Below are 14487 nucleotides of genomic sequence, written 5' to 3'. Positions count from 1 at the left end.
CTGTTTTTTTTCTCTCCATTTATTTATTTATTTATTTTTATGAATATATATAATTTCATGAATAAACATTACAACGAATGGAAAAATCCGTAAAACGTGTACGTGTATATTTCGACATATCTGCACGGTATTCACCGGGGGACGTGCTGGTGGTTGTTTTGTAGTGTATACTGAGCCAACAACGATGGCGGTAGTGAGTCACATCCATTGTTTTCCCGTCCTCCGCGAAGAAGACTGACAGCTTCGACATGGCCGAATCGGAGCAGCGATCAGGTAAAAGTCAGCAGGATGCTTGCTTTCATCGTCTGTGGACTTTGTTTCGCTTCTGCTCTTGTATCTCCAACATTTCGTAAGATGTCAACGTTGTACACCAGCGTGTGGCCGTTACATCACTGCATAAATATCACAATCACAAGTCTTGGGGAGTATTCTTATTTTGTTCTCTCTCACTCAGCTATTTGTATTATTTCTCTCTCTCGTTATGCACATTCAAATATGTCGCATTGTTGTCATTTCTTTTATTCCCAGTGGTCCTGGGCATACACTTACACGTTTAGTCGTTAGAACCTCTGTCAGTGAGGCACAATTGAAATGTTTACGTGTCTAATTGCCTTTTAACAATGCCGTGGTAGATTCTTATACCACAAGTTAATACAAATCATGGATGCATTAGCTGCAGTATTCTGTCTGTTCACAACAAGAGTTTTAGATTTTGCATGTGTCGATTCTATTCCAGCAGACGCCTCGTAAATGACTGTACATTGCAACGTGACTTTTGCGAACGATCGTTCTTATGTTTTGTAGGAGCCCTCCCTGAGGATGAAGCCCTTGAGGTTACAACAACTTTCACGGTGCCCAAGAAAGAAATTGCCATGGTGCCCGACATGGGCAAGTGGAAGCGGTCTAAGGTGAATGTCCTGTTGATTGACATTTTCTAATTTTTTTTTTCTTTTTTTTTTTTCTAATTGCCGCTAAATTGGACATAAGACGCGTAACAATCGAGCTGGGATTTATTAAAACATTTTTTTTTTCCATTCAACATAATACATAAGCAGCATATCAGCACGTTATACATATTCACGAATGTGCTGCGTGCGGACGGAAAGATAGGGTGGAGACGGGCTTGGGATAGACCAATCACAATCGTCTTTGCATCTACAAAATTGTGAAGAGTAACAGTATTGATTGTATTGGACTTCAATTTAATCCCACTTGAAGTATGAAGCGTATCATGGACGCTTATGCTGATAGTAATCCTTTAGCCACGCGGATGGTTATTTGTGACGTGACGTCAATTTGAGTAGCGGGCCCCATGAAATGACGTCATCGAGGAACGAGCGTCTCCGACTACATTCCGACCGCCTCCCACTTCGCTCCTCTTTCAATATCCTCTTCCCCTCGTTGGAATTTCTGTCGCTAGCATGTGGACTGAGGAGCGAGGACCGAGTAATTTGCTAATCTCGAAAATGAGATGAGCCCTGTAAGGAAGGTTTACCAAAAAAATCTGCAAAGAAAAAGCGCAACACAACAGAGCAGAAGCAACTGGTTCCAAGAAATGAAATATTGAGAAATTAGGCGTGGCACAGTCAGCACAACGGAGACAAATGCTCTCAGTCAGCGGGCTGTTGGCGTTCTGCATCTTCCGCAGCCGATATCATGTCAGAAGGCGGCAAATTCCCGTGGAAGCTTCCAATTCCCGAAACCGCATCAGACTCCCTTCCACACAGGACAGTGGCCCAGGGAAAGAACCAGAAAATGAATGCCTGCTTAGATTGCCAGTGTGAAAGAGGTCGATTGATGTCTCTTTTTTCATATGCTGTTCCTCTTGTAATCAGTTCTTGCAGCCATTTGCCCGTCTGAATACTCACTGGAGATGTTCATCCTTGTTGCAGGCTTACGCTGACTACATGGGATTCATCCTGACTCTTAATGAAAGTGTGAAGGGAAAGAAGCTAACGTGTGTCTATAAAGTCTCTGAGGTATGATGTCTTTTGAAACCAGAGAAATAGTTTCATGATGTTCTGATAGCATTTTCTGTTCTGGGGATTATGAATTGGATACAGTCACCATGTTTTCCAAGCCCGACATCTCATCTTAATGTACATATTGCATGTCTTCCTTGAGATGGAGCTGGTTCCGACCTGATGTACCTGAGCCAAATGCCTTTGTGTCTTACTCCAGTCATGTTTGTCTTGTATGACAGACAGTGGAGAAGTTACTCGATCTTTTGGGGACACTGGACCGGTGGATAAATGAGACCCCTCCTGTTGACCAGCCATCTCGCTTTGGTAATAAAGCCTTCAGAACCTGGTTTGCTCAATTAGACCAGGTTAGTCAGCATACATACATAAAACACTCACACGTACTGCACTGCTTCAAATGGGACTCCATACGATTCCTCCTCCAAAGTTGACTTTTACCTGCGTCACAGAGGACTAACAAGTGAATTTCAAGCTTGTGAGAACAACTTTATCAATTTGCTAATGTATAAAAACTGAAAAAATAAATATAAATCAATTAGCCACTCTGAATTACAAATGTATTATATATGTCCATAGGTTAGGATTTGTTCACTGTTCTCATATTTAGATCATAGAGCAGTGTTCTCTCCAAATATTTAAGCCATGCACTGCTGTGCATGTTTAAATTTGGCAACTGGAATCCAACCGTTTGCTGTCGCCAACAAATACAGACCCTTTCCAAAAAATTAGAATATCATGGAAAGGTTTATGTATTTCCATAATTCCATTGAAAAAGCTAAACTTGTATCGATTCAGGGCCCACAATTTAAACAATTTCAAGTATTTATTTGTGGGAGTCACACGATCAGGATTTTTAGGGCCGATCATCCATCCATCCATCCATCCATCCATCCATTTTCAAATCATACACACAACGCGATCGATTGTTGTTGTTGTGGCCGTGGTAACGAGTGTATCCGGTCGCGTTTGAGTTGACAAGTTGACAGTGGTCGTAAAAGGCGGGATGCGGTGGTATCAGAATACAAGATTGTATTGTGCAAGACACATGAAAGCCCGCATGGAGTTTGCTAAAAAACATGTGAAGGTCTCTAAGATGGTGAGAAAAAAGCTTATCTGGTCTGATGAGACCAACAGTCAGAGTCTCAGAGGGCGAGTTTTCCGAAAGGCATCGCATGCTCCCTTTCTTTGAATTACGACTGAGGTCGTTCAAATCCCCTATCGGCCCGCAACCCTTGTATCTTGCTTGCAAAGCTTCGGCACTCGTCCTGCCCGGTGCGCTTGTCCCCCAGTCAGAGCAGCCACAGCACACTCCAGCGCTCCCGGCGTGGCGCTGACTGAACAGCACATTCCGACAACGCTTTGAGTGTCCAAACGGTCCGGAGTGTAGCAGAGCTTGCTCGGAGTGCATTTCCCAATGCACCCTGAGGCGCATGCAGCAAGTAGTTTTGGGAGAATTGTTATACATCCTCAAAACTAGACTGGGCTAAGAAAAATTGTATGAAAAAAAAAAAAAATCACCCATCCAATCCACAAGGGTAATTATTGGCCCTCTCAAGCTCAGCGCATGCTCGGTATTGTTTGTAGATACTTATAAGTAATGTTATGTTGCTGTCTCCAGGAAGCAGAAGCCTTGGTGTCTGCAGTGCTGCCTGCTGACAAACAAGCCGCAGCTCCGGAGATAGCCGTCTACCTGAAAGAGTCTGTGGGGAACTCCACCAGGATAGACTATGGAACAGGTATTATTATTATTATTATTATTATTATTATTATTGTATTGCTATGCTAAAACCAAATGCATTCATTTGCACGAACTATGGGACTGAACTATAATTATGTGCACTACAGAAATGTCACTACAGTGGAATAATGTAATGCTTTGGTGCATTAAAAAGCATTGCATTAGCATTGAAGTAGACCAAAAAGATTCTCAAAAGCTAGACGTCCTGCAGAGATCTACAGAAATTCAGGAGCAAATGAAAAAAGAAAGTAATTGAGATCTGTCAGTGTGGAACAGGTTATAAACCCATTTCTAAAGCTTTAGGACTCCAGCGACCCACAGTGAGAGCCATTAGCCACAAATGGCAAAAACATCGAACAGTGGTGAACCTTTCCAGGAGTAGCCAGCCTACCCAAATATCCCCAAGAACGCAGTGACGACTCATCAAGAGGTCACAAAAGACCCCACTACAACATCCAAAGAAGTGCAGGCTTCAGTTGCCTCAGTTAAGGTCAGTGCTCATGACTCCACCTTAAGAAAGTGACTGGCAAAAATGACCTGCATGGCAGAGTTCCAAGATGAAAACGACTGCTGAGAAAAAAGAACATTAAGGCTCATCTCAACTTTGCCAGAAGACATCTTGATGATCCCCCGGACATTTGGGAACATAGTCTGTGGTCTGATGAGACAAAAGGTTGACTTTTTGGAAGGTGTCTGTCCCATTACATCTGGCGTAAAAGTAACTCTGCATTTCAGCATAAGAACATCATACCAGCAGTAAAATATGGTGGTGGTGGTGGTAGTGTGACGGTCTGGGGCTGTTTGTTACTTCAGGACCTGGAAGACTTTCTGTGATAAATGGAACCATGAATTCTGCCGTCTATGAAGAAATCCCGACAGAGAATGTCCGACCATCTCTTTGCGACCTCAAGCTGAAACAGACTTGGGTTCTGCAGCTGGACAATGAGCCAAAACACACCAGCCAGTCCGCCTCTGAATGGATTAAGAAAAGCAAAATAAATAATTTGGAGTTGCCTTGTCAAAGTCCTGAACTGAGTCCTATTGATATGCTGTGGCAGGACCTTAAAAAGGCGCTTCATGCTCAAAAACCCTACATTGTGGCTCAATTACAACAGTTCTGCAAAGATGAGCGCTGGAAGAGACTCATTGCGAGTTATCTCAAATGCTTGATTGCAGTTGTTACTGCTAACGGTGCTAACCAACCACTTATTAGGTTTAGGGGGCAATCGCTTTTTCACACAGGGCCGTGTTGGTTTGCATGATTATTCTTTTTTTTTTTTTTTTTTTTTATGTTCCATAATATAAAAACCTTCATTTAAAAGCGATATTCTGTGTTTGTGTTGTCTTGTCTTTGACCAACATTTAAATTCGTTTGATGATGGGAAACATTTAAGTGTGACAAACATGCAATAAAAATAAGAATCAGGAAGGGGGCAAACACTTTTTCACAACACTGTATGGATTCAACATTGGTCCTTAGCCCAACCACAGGTCACCGTTTTATTTGGTGCTTGTTCACCATTTTGGATGAAAAAAAATCAGGGAGGGGGGAAGCACTTTTTTTACACCACAGTAATTGACGCACCCCTTAAAAATTGGATCCCACAGGATGGTGCCAATGCAATAATTTTCTGTCAGACGGTGCTTTGGCCTGTCCAATAGAAGCATATCCCCTCACGTCACCATAGTTTCTTGGCACAAAGACGCCAAAAGATGGTGCCAAAGCACTACTTTTCTATTGGACAGGGTGCCATTTTTTGGCACTTGGTTGTGCACCAAGAAAGAGCACCCAAAAAAAGAAATAAATCATAAATAAAAGGAAAATCAGTAAATAATGGGGGATATGTTTTTTTTTAAAATCTGTGAATAAGTGAATTCACGAGTAGTGAATCACAAATAGTCGAAGGCACACTATTTCATTACCATTATTTCCAATGGGGGGGAAAAAAAAAAAAAACATTTTCAAAATATGGACAAATTGCAGGTCAGCCAGTGTGTAGTTGTTTCAACTTATTTCGCATTCTTCTAATTCTAGTTGCTTCTTCTAATACTCGAGCGGTTGAAGCGAAGATCATTCTTCTTTTGTGTAATCCTGCCAACAAGAACATGACAAAGTTCATCAATTCAATCTATAAAAATGAAAGCTAGATAGACTTACTCTGTTGGAAATGCTTGAATAATTAGAATTTATAGAAAATTGTATCATGTGCAATAGTTCACGTTGTGTTCACAGAGTGTAAACGCACGTGCACAGTTTCTGGTCATCTTTCATGTGATGTTTTTTTCCTTTTCAGGTCATGAAGCTGCTTTTGCTGCATTCCTCTGCTGTCTCTGTAAGGTTGGAGCTCTTAAAGTGGACGATCAGATGGCAATTGTTTTCAGGGTTTTTAACAAGTACGTGGCTTCTGTGGACTTGGTGTTATTCGGTGGTTTATTTGTTATTTCACACAATAGAGTAGGATAGACCAAGTTACAAATTTTGAACGAAAGAAAGGCCCGAAAATGACAGTGAATGTCAAAGCTTTGTGTTACTGCCCTGCAAATCCTCCGGTTCACCACTTAATTCTAGTCACTTACATTTTGACCATGTTCCCCCCCCCCCCAGATATCTCTCAGTAATGCGGAAGCTTCAGAGGACATACAGAATGGAACCAGCTGGAAGCCAAGGCGTATGGGGTCTCGATGACTTCCAGTTTTTACCTTTCATATGGGGTAGCTCACAATTCGTTGGTAAGAAAATGTTCAACAACAATTAAAATAATAATAATAATAATAGTTTCGTTTGTCCATCATACTGCATTTTCTTGACTTTTCTAGAGACAAAAATGTTGACGAACAGTTCACGTCTCCAGACAGGGTTTCTGGAGCTGGTCTATCAGGTTCTCGGCAATCTTTCTTGTCAAGGCTTTTCTTCTCATTTGATTATTTACTCTGGCCGGGCAGCTCGCACTCGAACACGTATGGGCAACCGACAGGCCGCACGCCGTGTGAACCGGGCCCAACTTGCAATGATTCAAATCACCAACATGGGGAGATCGAAAAGCTGGGAAAGCTCAACCCCATAGATTCTCAATGAGGTTTAGATCCAGCCAGTTGGCTGGCCAGTCAAGCAGTGTGATGGCATGGGCATCAAACCAGGTTTTGGTGCTTCTGGCGGTATGGGCAGGGGCCAGGTCCCGCTGGAAGATGAAATCTGCATCTCCGTACAGATCCTCAGCAGGAGGAATCATAAAGTCCTCGAAAACATTCTCGTAGACTGTTGCGGTGACCTTGGATTTAAGAAAGCAGAGTTTGCCAACACCTGCACCCCAAATCATGACTGCCGGCGGATATTTCACACTGGAACTCTCATGGAGCTTGGGTTCTGTTCTTCACCCGTCTTCCTCCAAACCCTCGGGACCATGATTCTTGATGAAAGGCACACTTGTTCATCGGAAAAGAGCACCTTCGGACCACTGACCAACAGTCCTGTCCTTCTCCTTGGCCCAGTTGAGACCCTTCCTACGTTGGCTCAGGCTCAGACCCGAGGAACCCGGCAGTTGTAACCCATCTCCCGGATGCGTCTGAAGGTGGTGGTTTTTGAAGCTCTCGCACGTTATTCAGCGCCACAGAAATGATAAGGAGACCAATTCCGCTCACAGTTGACTCGCTTCTTGTATTTCTGATTGTTGTTTGTCAGTGGTCCGAATGCTCTGTGGCACCATGCTGCCTCTCACTGGTCAGCCTTGGTACTATGGAAGACATCTTGTCATCGTGTGTGCGTCAGTTGGGGGCAAAAGCCTGTTGGTTGCATAGGGCAACATTGCAAAGTGCCAGCTCCGATGCCCGTCGGATTCGGTCGCCAACTGTCAACATACGCCTCTGTACTCAACCGCCTGCGAAGAAAATGAAGTACATTTGACCTAAAGAAGCATCATGGTTAAAACATGCGGCTGCAATCATCAGGTTTCCCATCCCTGCTCGAGGAAGGACCCCATTGTCACAAATTGCTGCCTTTTATGGGCAGGGGCTGCTGTGGTCTTGGGAACATTAGATGAAGACTCATTTTGCTCAGGTCTGTGCCATCCGCAGTGTCGTCTCTGAACCCAACAGGCATTTCCTTCGACCTCATGCCTTTTTCTTTAAGCTGTGTATGCTATTGTCAACTGTGAGCCCTTACATAAACCAAATCATGTCGTGGAGGTTTAAACATTTCAAGGATAATCAAAAGTAATGAAAGGACCTGAGTTTATTTTTAGGGTCCCAACAAAGTGACTACTATAAATACTTACGTTGTGCGTGTTTTCTTTTTGCTCTTTTTTTTCATTCCTGTGAATTTGTTTCTCCAAACGCATTGGAATTGGGGTTGTACTTTTTTGCCATCATTGGCTGTTGATTGTAGATTCATAAAATGTTAATTGCATAGGGAAACATAGCAAATTGTGTGTGTGTGTGGCTGGGGGGGTAGTTTTGAATAGATGAATAGAACCAATGACAAGACAAATAGTGACACCTGCCGGCGAATATTTCAAATTGCAGGCCTGTCTTCCATAGATCACCCAACGCTAGAACCTCGCCACTTTGTTGATGAGAGGGTGGTAAACGAACATCAGCATGACTACATGTTTCTGGAGTGCATCAAGTTCATAAATGAGGTGAGACAATAAAACTCTTTCCATTTTCACAAGCATCTATTGCAATATTAGTCATTCGAACTGCTCGGAAGTGCTAGAGGACTCTGCATCTTTTGCACAATTGTCCAAAAAACCAAATGTACCGGCATTACCAGATAACTATGAACCCTTTATTGCTCAGTGACCGTTTTTTCTCAATGTCTTTCTGTCTCCAAAGTGTTCTGTGTCAATTGGCTGTCTGTCGTCATACTCGAGCGGCTCCAACTCCCGGAGACAAATTCCCTGTGTGTTTTTTGGACATACTTGACAAATAAAGAGGATTCTGATCTCATACATTTGACGGAAATAACACCTGAAAAAGAACTGAGCATGCACTAATTGTGTCATATTTGAATGTACCATTTAACTCATTCACTTCCGGCCCTCCCAGTCAACATGGATATTTGACTTCTGAAGCTGTCAATGGCAGTGAATTTAATTAGTAATTTTAGGGACACTTTCATACCTCAATGCAGGAACTCGTGTCACGGTTCAAGCTCAGCCGTAGCTTTTTCTAGGCTGAATTATATTCAGCACTTTTTTCTTTATCTTTTTTTTAACATTCGAGATCTTTATCAGTAAAGGATAGCTTCTGTACATTGCCATAATCTTTATGACAACATATTTTTTTCATATAGTTGTGTTTTGTTATATTAAAAGGACAATGGGCATAATTTGCCAAGAATGGCCTCATTTGGTTAGGCTGTTCTGTGTTGTCATGATCTCTTGATTAGCCAAATTGTTCGTACCCATGTTCTTTTCTCATTGTGCTCATTCAGTTTAAATGTGTGTGCTTGTTTCTTCTAATTAACATACACTCACAGGTACACGCAAAAACTCAAAGACAAAACTTTAAAAAGTGGCAAAATGTTGCCACTTTAAAAACAAATTTAAATGGAGCAAAAACTCCAAACAAAGTGCTGTAGCACTCGAGACTGGTCTTGAGAGCACATTTTTAAGGTCTTGGTCTCGTCTCAGACTCGACTCCCAACTGTCTTGGTCTTGTTTCAGTCTTGGACTGGCAGGACTTGGGATTTTCCGTCAAGACCAGTCGAGACCAGCACTGAACTGCTATTCTTCAACTTCCTTATTAGGAGAAGCGCTTGGTAAAACTAACAAATACCTTCAATTCTTGTGTTACTAACACACGTGTTAAACAAGTAAGTTAATGTTAAGTGTAAGTAACAGCAGCCAATCTAATTTTGTCTTTACGAGATGAATATTTCTGGAAAACGGTTTTAATTCCACCTTAAATTGGCTTTATTTAACAGTACTATATTGTACTTGGACTGTACCTTATGCCAAGTCAACTAAATTGGCTATTTTAGTCTTTGTACCATTAGCAGCTCTTGTAAACTCCAACCCCAATTCCAATGAAGTTGGGACGTTGTGTTAAACATAAATAAAAACAGAATACAATGATTTGCAAATAATGCTCGACCTATATTTTATTTAATACACGACAAAGACAAGATGGTTAATGTTCAAACTGATAACCTGTATTGTTTTGAGCAAATAATCATTAACTTAGAATTTTATGGCTGTAACACATTCCAAAAAAAAAAAGCTGGGACAGGGTCATGTTTACCATTGTGTTGCATCACCTTTTCTTTGAACAACATTCAATAAGCGTTTGGGAACCGAGGACACTAATTGTTGAAGCTTTGTAGGTGGAATTCTTTCCCATTCTCGCTCGATGTCCAGCTTCAGCCGTTCAACGGTCCGGGGTCTCCTTTGTCGTATTTTACGCTTCATAATGCGCCACGCATTTTCAATGGGAGACCGGTCTGGACTGCAGGCAGGCCAGTCGAGTACCCGCACTCTTTTGCGACGAAGCCACGCTGTTGTAACACGTGCAGAATGTGGTTTGGCATGGTCTTGCTGAAATAAGCACGGGTGTCCATGGAAAAAGACGTCGCTTGGATGGCAGCGTATGTTTCTCCAAAACCTGCATGTACCTTTCAGCATGAATGGTGCCTTCACGATATGTGTAAGTTACCCGTGCCATTGGCACTAACACGGCCCCGTACCATCACAGATGCCGGCTTTTGAACTTTGCGTCCATAACAGTCCGGATGGTTCTTTTCCTCTTTGGCCCGGAGGACACGACGTCCACAATTTCCAAAATTTTGATGGTCTTGGTGTTGTCACGGTCTCTGCTTGTCTCAGCCTCGACTCGTCCCAGTCTTGGTCTGGACTCCCCAAAGTCTTGGTCTCTGATAGTGTAGTCTGGAGCACAACACTATTCCAACCTGGAGAAACTCTGCACAGCCGAAGCAGTGTTTAATTTCCAGGAATAGGGCAACAGATATGCATTGGTCATATCAGTCGTGGCTGAAAACTAATGTTTAAAAAAAAATGATTATTATAATTTAAATTCTTTAAACCGAGTATGTCCATGTTATATATTTTAAGTATACGCAAAGCTCCACTGATAAAGCATAATGGTATGAAGATGGCAAATGCCTAGCAATCTGGTGATGCTCGCGACAAGTTGCATGCCCACCCAGCCTGCTTTGAGAACCAGTCCGCATGGTCTAGCATATGCGTCAATCCAAAACCTACCTGTGGGCCAGTTTGTTCTCAAACACAGTTAATGGGTGAGGGCCCACTGTCTTTCAAATGGGGATCACAATGCATGGAGGTCCCCATTAGTTATGGTTATTGTGGGGTTCACTTGTGCCATTTAGCACTATTGAAATTGTTTTATTTGTATTCCATCACTGCTTACATTGCATCGCCCAATTGACTTATTTTATCTTTTAGAAGAACAAGAATCTGTTGAAAAGACATTGTAGGGGCACAGCTAAATGTGATATTGTTCAGGAAAAAGAAGACAGGGGAAAAGCAGATGGATTCTGCTGGTTATGTGCCAGAGCAAGAACTGTACGCTTTGTTTTGGTTTTTGGGAGGGAAGTAGCGGGGAGTGGTGTTGGTTGAGCATGCTACATCCTTTTCCTCTTTCCCACTCAGACACACTGCCTCCTTCCCTCGTTCTCCTCCTTCCCGTTTGACCTCTTCCGCCCTCCTCACAGTCCTGAAAGGGTCCCGCTGGTGTGTCCAAGCGGCCTCTGTAGACTTACTACCTTTCATGCGTTCATCCATCCGTCACAGACAGACTTCCACAACACATTTTGGGATTTCTTTATTTGTCACGATTCTCTCTAACGAGCTAATCGCAGTCCAGCTTTCAAGGGTTGAGGTCCTTGTGAGAACCAAACAAAGCAATCGTTCAAACAAGTGATGAGGAACTGATGAATTAACTGACGTATTGACTGAGGTACTGACTTGACTTGCTCATGTTATCGATCCTGGGAAGGGAATTGGTGCTTGACCCACACCATAAGCCTAAACTAATCAACCCCCCTTTTCTCAATATGAGTTCAACCGAAAGCAATTAGTTGTATTTTTGATGAAGTAGTTTGGGTTTTTTTTTGGTTCCAGGTCTGTCCATCCATCCATCCATCCATTTTCTGTACCGGTTATTCTCACTAGGGTCACGGGTGTGCTGGAGCCTATCCCAGCTATCTTCGTGCGGGAGGCGGGGTACAACCCTGAACTGGCCGCCAGTCAATCGCAGGGCACATACAAACAAACAACCATTCGCACCTACGGACAAGTTAGAGTCTTGATTGAACCTACCCGTGCATGTTTTCACGGGCATATATTCTTCCTAGTGCAAGTTTAATGAAGTTTTATTGTGACTTTCTTCTTCTACCCCTTTTTTAAAATTAATTTTGTCGTGATGAATTTTTTAAATTATTATTATAATTTTTTTCTTTTAGCTTACTGTAATATGTAGCTCCATGCATGCATCGCATAACACTGCCCCCAATAGACCACGGGCACATCCAGCAGGAACAGCAGATACCGTTGTCGCTTAGTAGTATAAAGGCTAACGCTTCCCCCGCTGACCGTGACGTGAAATCCGACTAACGTTTTCCTGTTTTAGGATTGATTTAGGATTACCAACATTTGCCAAATGCCAGCATATTGAGAGAAGGATATATATTTTTAAACAAATATGTATAATGAACTATACAGTCAGCCCAGTTTTGTTTTTTATTTCAATTATTTAATATATTGTTATTTTACTTGTTCCTAAGTTATTTTCTGATTGTTCTATCAAGTTATATTCAAAGTGAAGATTTGGTGCTTGCATAAGTCCAACCTTTCCAAACCTATGAATAATTGTGTTTATCAATCGTGATTTCAATATCAATCGAGATAATTGTGATCATGACTTGTTCCATAATGGCCCAGCCCTTCTGGAGAGTGCAGGCCAAGTAGACGGTAGCCGACTGGAGATGGGAGGAGCTGCTGCTTAAATATTTTTCTTTCTCTCAGATCAACCAGAAAGATGCCATCAAATGTTATTCAACAACAAACGCAAAATCGCTTCCCTTGTGCGAACGTGTAGGAGCGCTGAACCTCGCTGCGGTGTTTTTAAATTAAACTAAGCTAAATTTGCAAGAGCTAAAGTTTTGTCGTGTTTGTTCTGACATTCAATATGGTTTACATGGGGGGGGGGGGGGGATCTTTCTGGTGAAACTTTCAGGATAGACTGAATGAATCATTTTCATTGGATCAAAGCTCAAATTAGACTACTTCAATCTGTTGAAGTTATAAATTGCCTCAGTCTCTTTCTTGGTTCAATGACATGTAGTACATTGTGTTGACTGTTAGCATACAGACGTAGCGTCCTGTTTTCCACACGTGGATACTTCGACACAGCGCAAATTCCGTTTTTCGTTCACACACAAGGATATGTGTGTGCGTGCATGCATCAGCCTAAACATGAGTCACTTCCTTCCCCACATGCTGCTGTGAATCACTCCTTCCTCCAGGGAATCCGGGCTGTCTCCACCCCCCTTTCCCCTTTCCTCCCTCTTCCATGCCCCTCCCCCCTTGCGTTCTCATGCGAAGCCATGGAAAGTCTCTCGAGCGGTGGGGGTGGAATGGAAAAAAGAGGGAGTTGTTAGATTGATGCCCCAGGGTCTGGGTTTGGGTTCCTTTGCTCTTGGGGAAAGATGTTTGGAAAACAGCATATAACTTCATTCATAAATTCACTTTTTCCATGCTTATTATTCTGGCTTCAATGACCCTATTGTTTTGTCGTATACTTGCTTAAAGGCAGCTGGTACCCTCCCTCACATCAGATTTTAGAACGCAGTAGTCGAGTAGGACAATTCACAGGTTCGCATAGTGTGTGTGTGTGTGTGTGTGTGTGTGAGATGTAGTAGTTGAGGGACTCGGACAGACTGTAGTACATCTACGGAACCAGCTCGTCTGGACTTGTCCCGTGCTGGAAAGTGGAGTTCCTTTGTCGGAAGCCGTGTTGGAGCTGAGCCCGCAATTCTGCTTACAAGCTTCTGTATGTGTCTGCGCTTGTACTTTGTGTGTCAATTATGAAACTCCAATAATTAATTACATATCATTTGTGTTTCTCTTGTTTTTGTGACTCATTTCAGGCAGTCAGAACTGAGGAGAGTACAAAGACAATGAATTAAACGTTCAAATCAGACACATCAAAGTCTACATGCAGATATTCGTGCAGTGCGGTTAGTGCAGCAAAACTAATCCAAAGAGTTTCATTTATTTCATTTATTTATACTTTCATTGATTTCTTTTTAAATTGTTGGACAGTTCAAATGTCAGTCAATGACACACCCTCGATATGTCTGCAAACAAACTAAACTCACAATACATGGCAAAATATATATATATATATTTAGCACAATTTGATTTGGGGTAATCCTGATATCAGATACCCTCAGATCTGGATTAGGTTTCTCCGAAATGAAGAAAAAAAACAATCCAATATGTGTGACGATATCTGCCTCAACGTGAGCCTGATGTCATTGAAATATTTCGATTGGCGATGTATACACACACACACACACATACACATCTGCCTAAAAAAATACACGTAACTGTTGAAAAGCCACACTACAAAAAGCAGTTACTGATGAATGTAAATATTATGCATGAGAGAGACAGAGAGAGATACAGAATATGGTACATAAGCAGTATATAGTTCATTCAATAAGGAAAATAACTGCCGGCAGCAGCCAGCAGAGTGATGCTGAGGTTACCTTCATTGACGCCAATGGGA

At 42.2% G+C, this 14487-nt stretch overlaps 1 protein-coding gene across 6 annotated transcripts in view; it reads left to right on the top strand.

Annotated features, from left to right (window-relative positions):
• ptpa (protein phosphatase 2 phosphatase activator) overlaps positions 1-14487 on the top strand; it is a 43403-nt gene that overhangs the window by 17475 nt on the left and 11441 nt on the right. For 4 of the 6 annotated variants that reach the window (XM_061698294.1, XM_061698293.1, XM_061698292.1 and 1 more), the window contains 8 exons: positions 165-273; positions 805-908; positions 1893-1979; positions 2204-2329; positions 3601-3718; positions 6015-6114; positions 6326-6450; positions 8239-8354. In XM_061698294.1, coding sequence (XP_061554278.1) covers positions 249-273; positions 805-908; positions 1893-1979; positions 2204-2329; positions 3601-3718; positions 6015-6114; positions 6326-6450; positions 8239-8354 — 801 coding nt within the window. In that variant the 5' untranslated portion in view covers positions 165-248. The remainder of the gene's footprint in view (positions 1-164; positions 274-804; positions 909-1892; positions 1980-2203; positions 2330-3600; positions 3719-6014; positions 6115-6325; positions 6451-8238; positions 8355-14487) is intronic. The other 2 variants (XM_061698297.1, XM_061698295.1) reach the window with 1 other exon arrangement.

This window comes from Phycodurus eques, chromosome 15, assembly GCF_024500275.1.
Source record: "Phycodurus eques isolate BA_2022a chromosome 15, UOR_Pequ_1.1, whole genome shotgun sequence".
Lineage (NCBI taxonomy): Eukaryota > Metazoa > Chordata > Actinopteri > Syngnathiformes > Syngnathidae > Phycodurus > Phycodurus eques.
The sequence above is the reverse complement of the archived record's forward strand: the minus strand, read 5'-3'. Positions and strand labels throughout refer to the sequence as shown.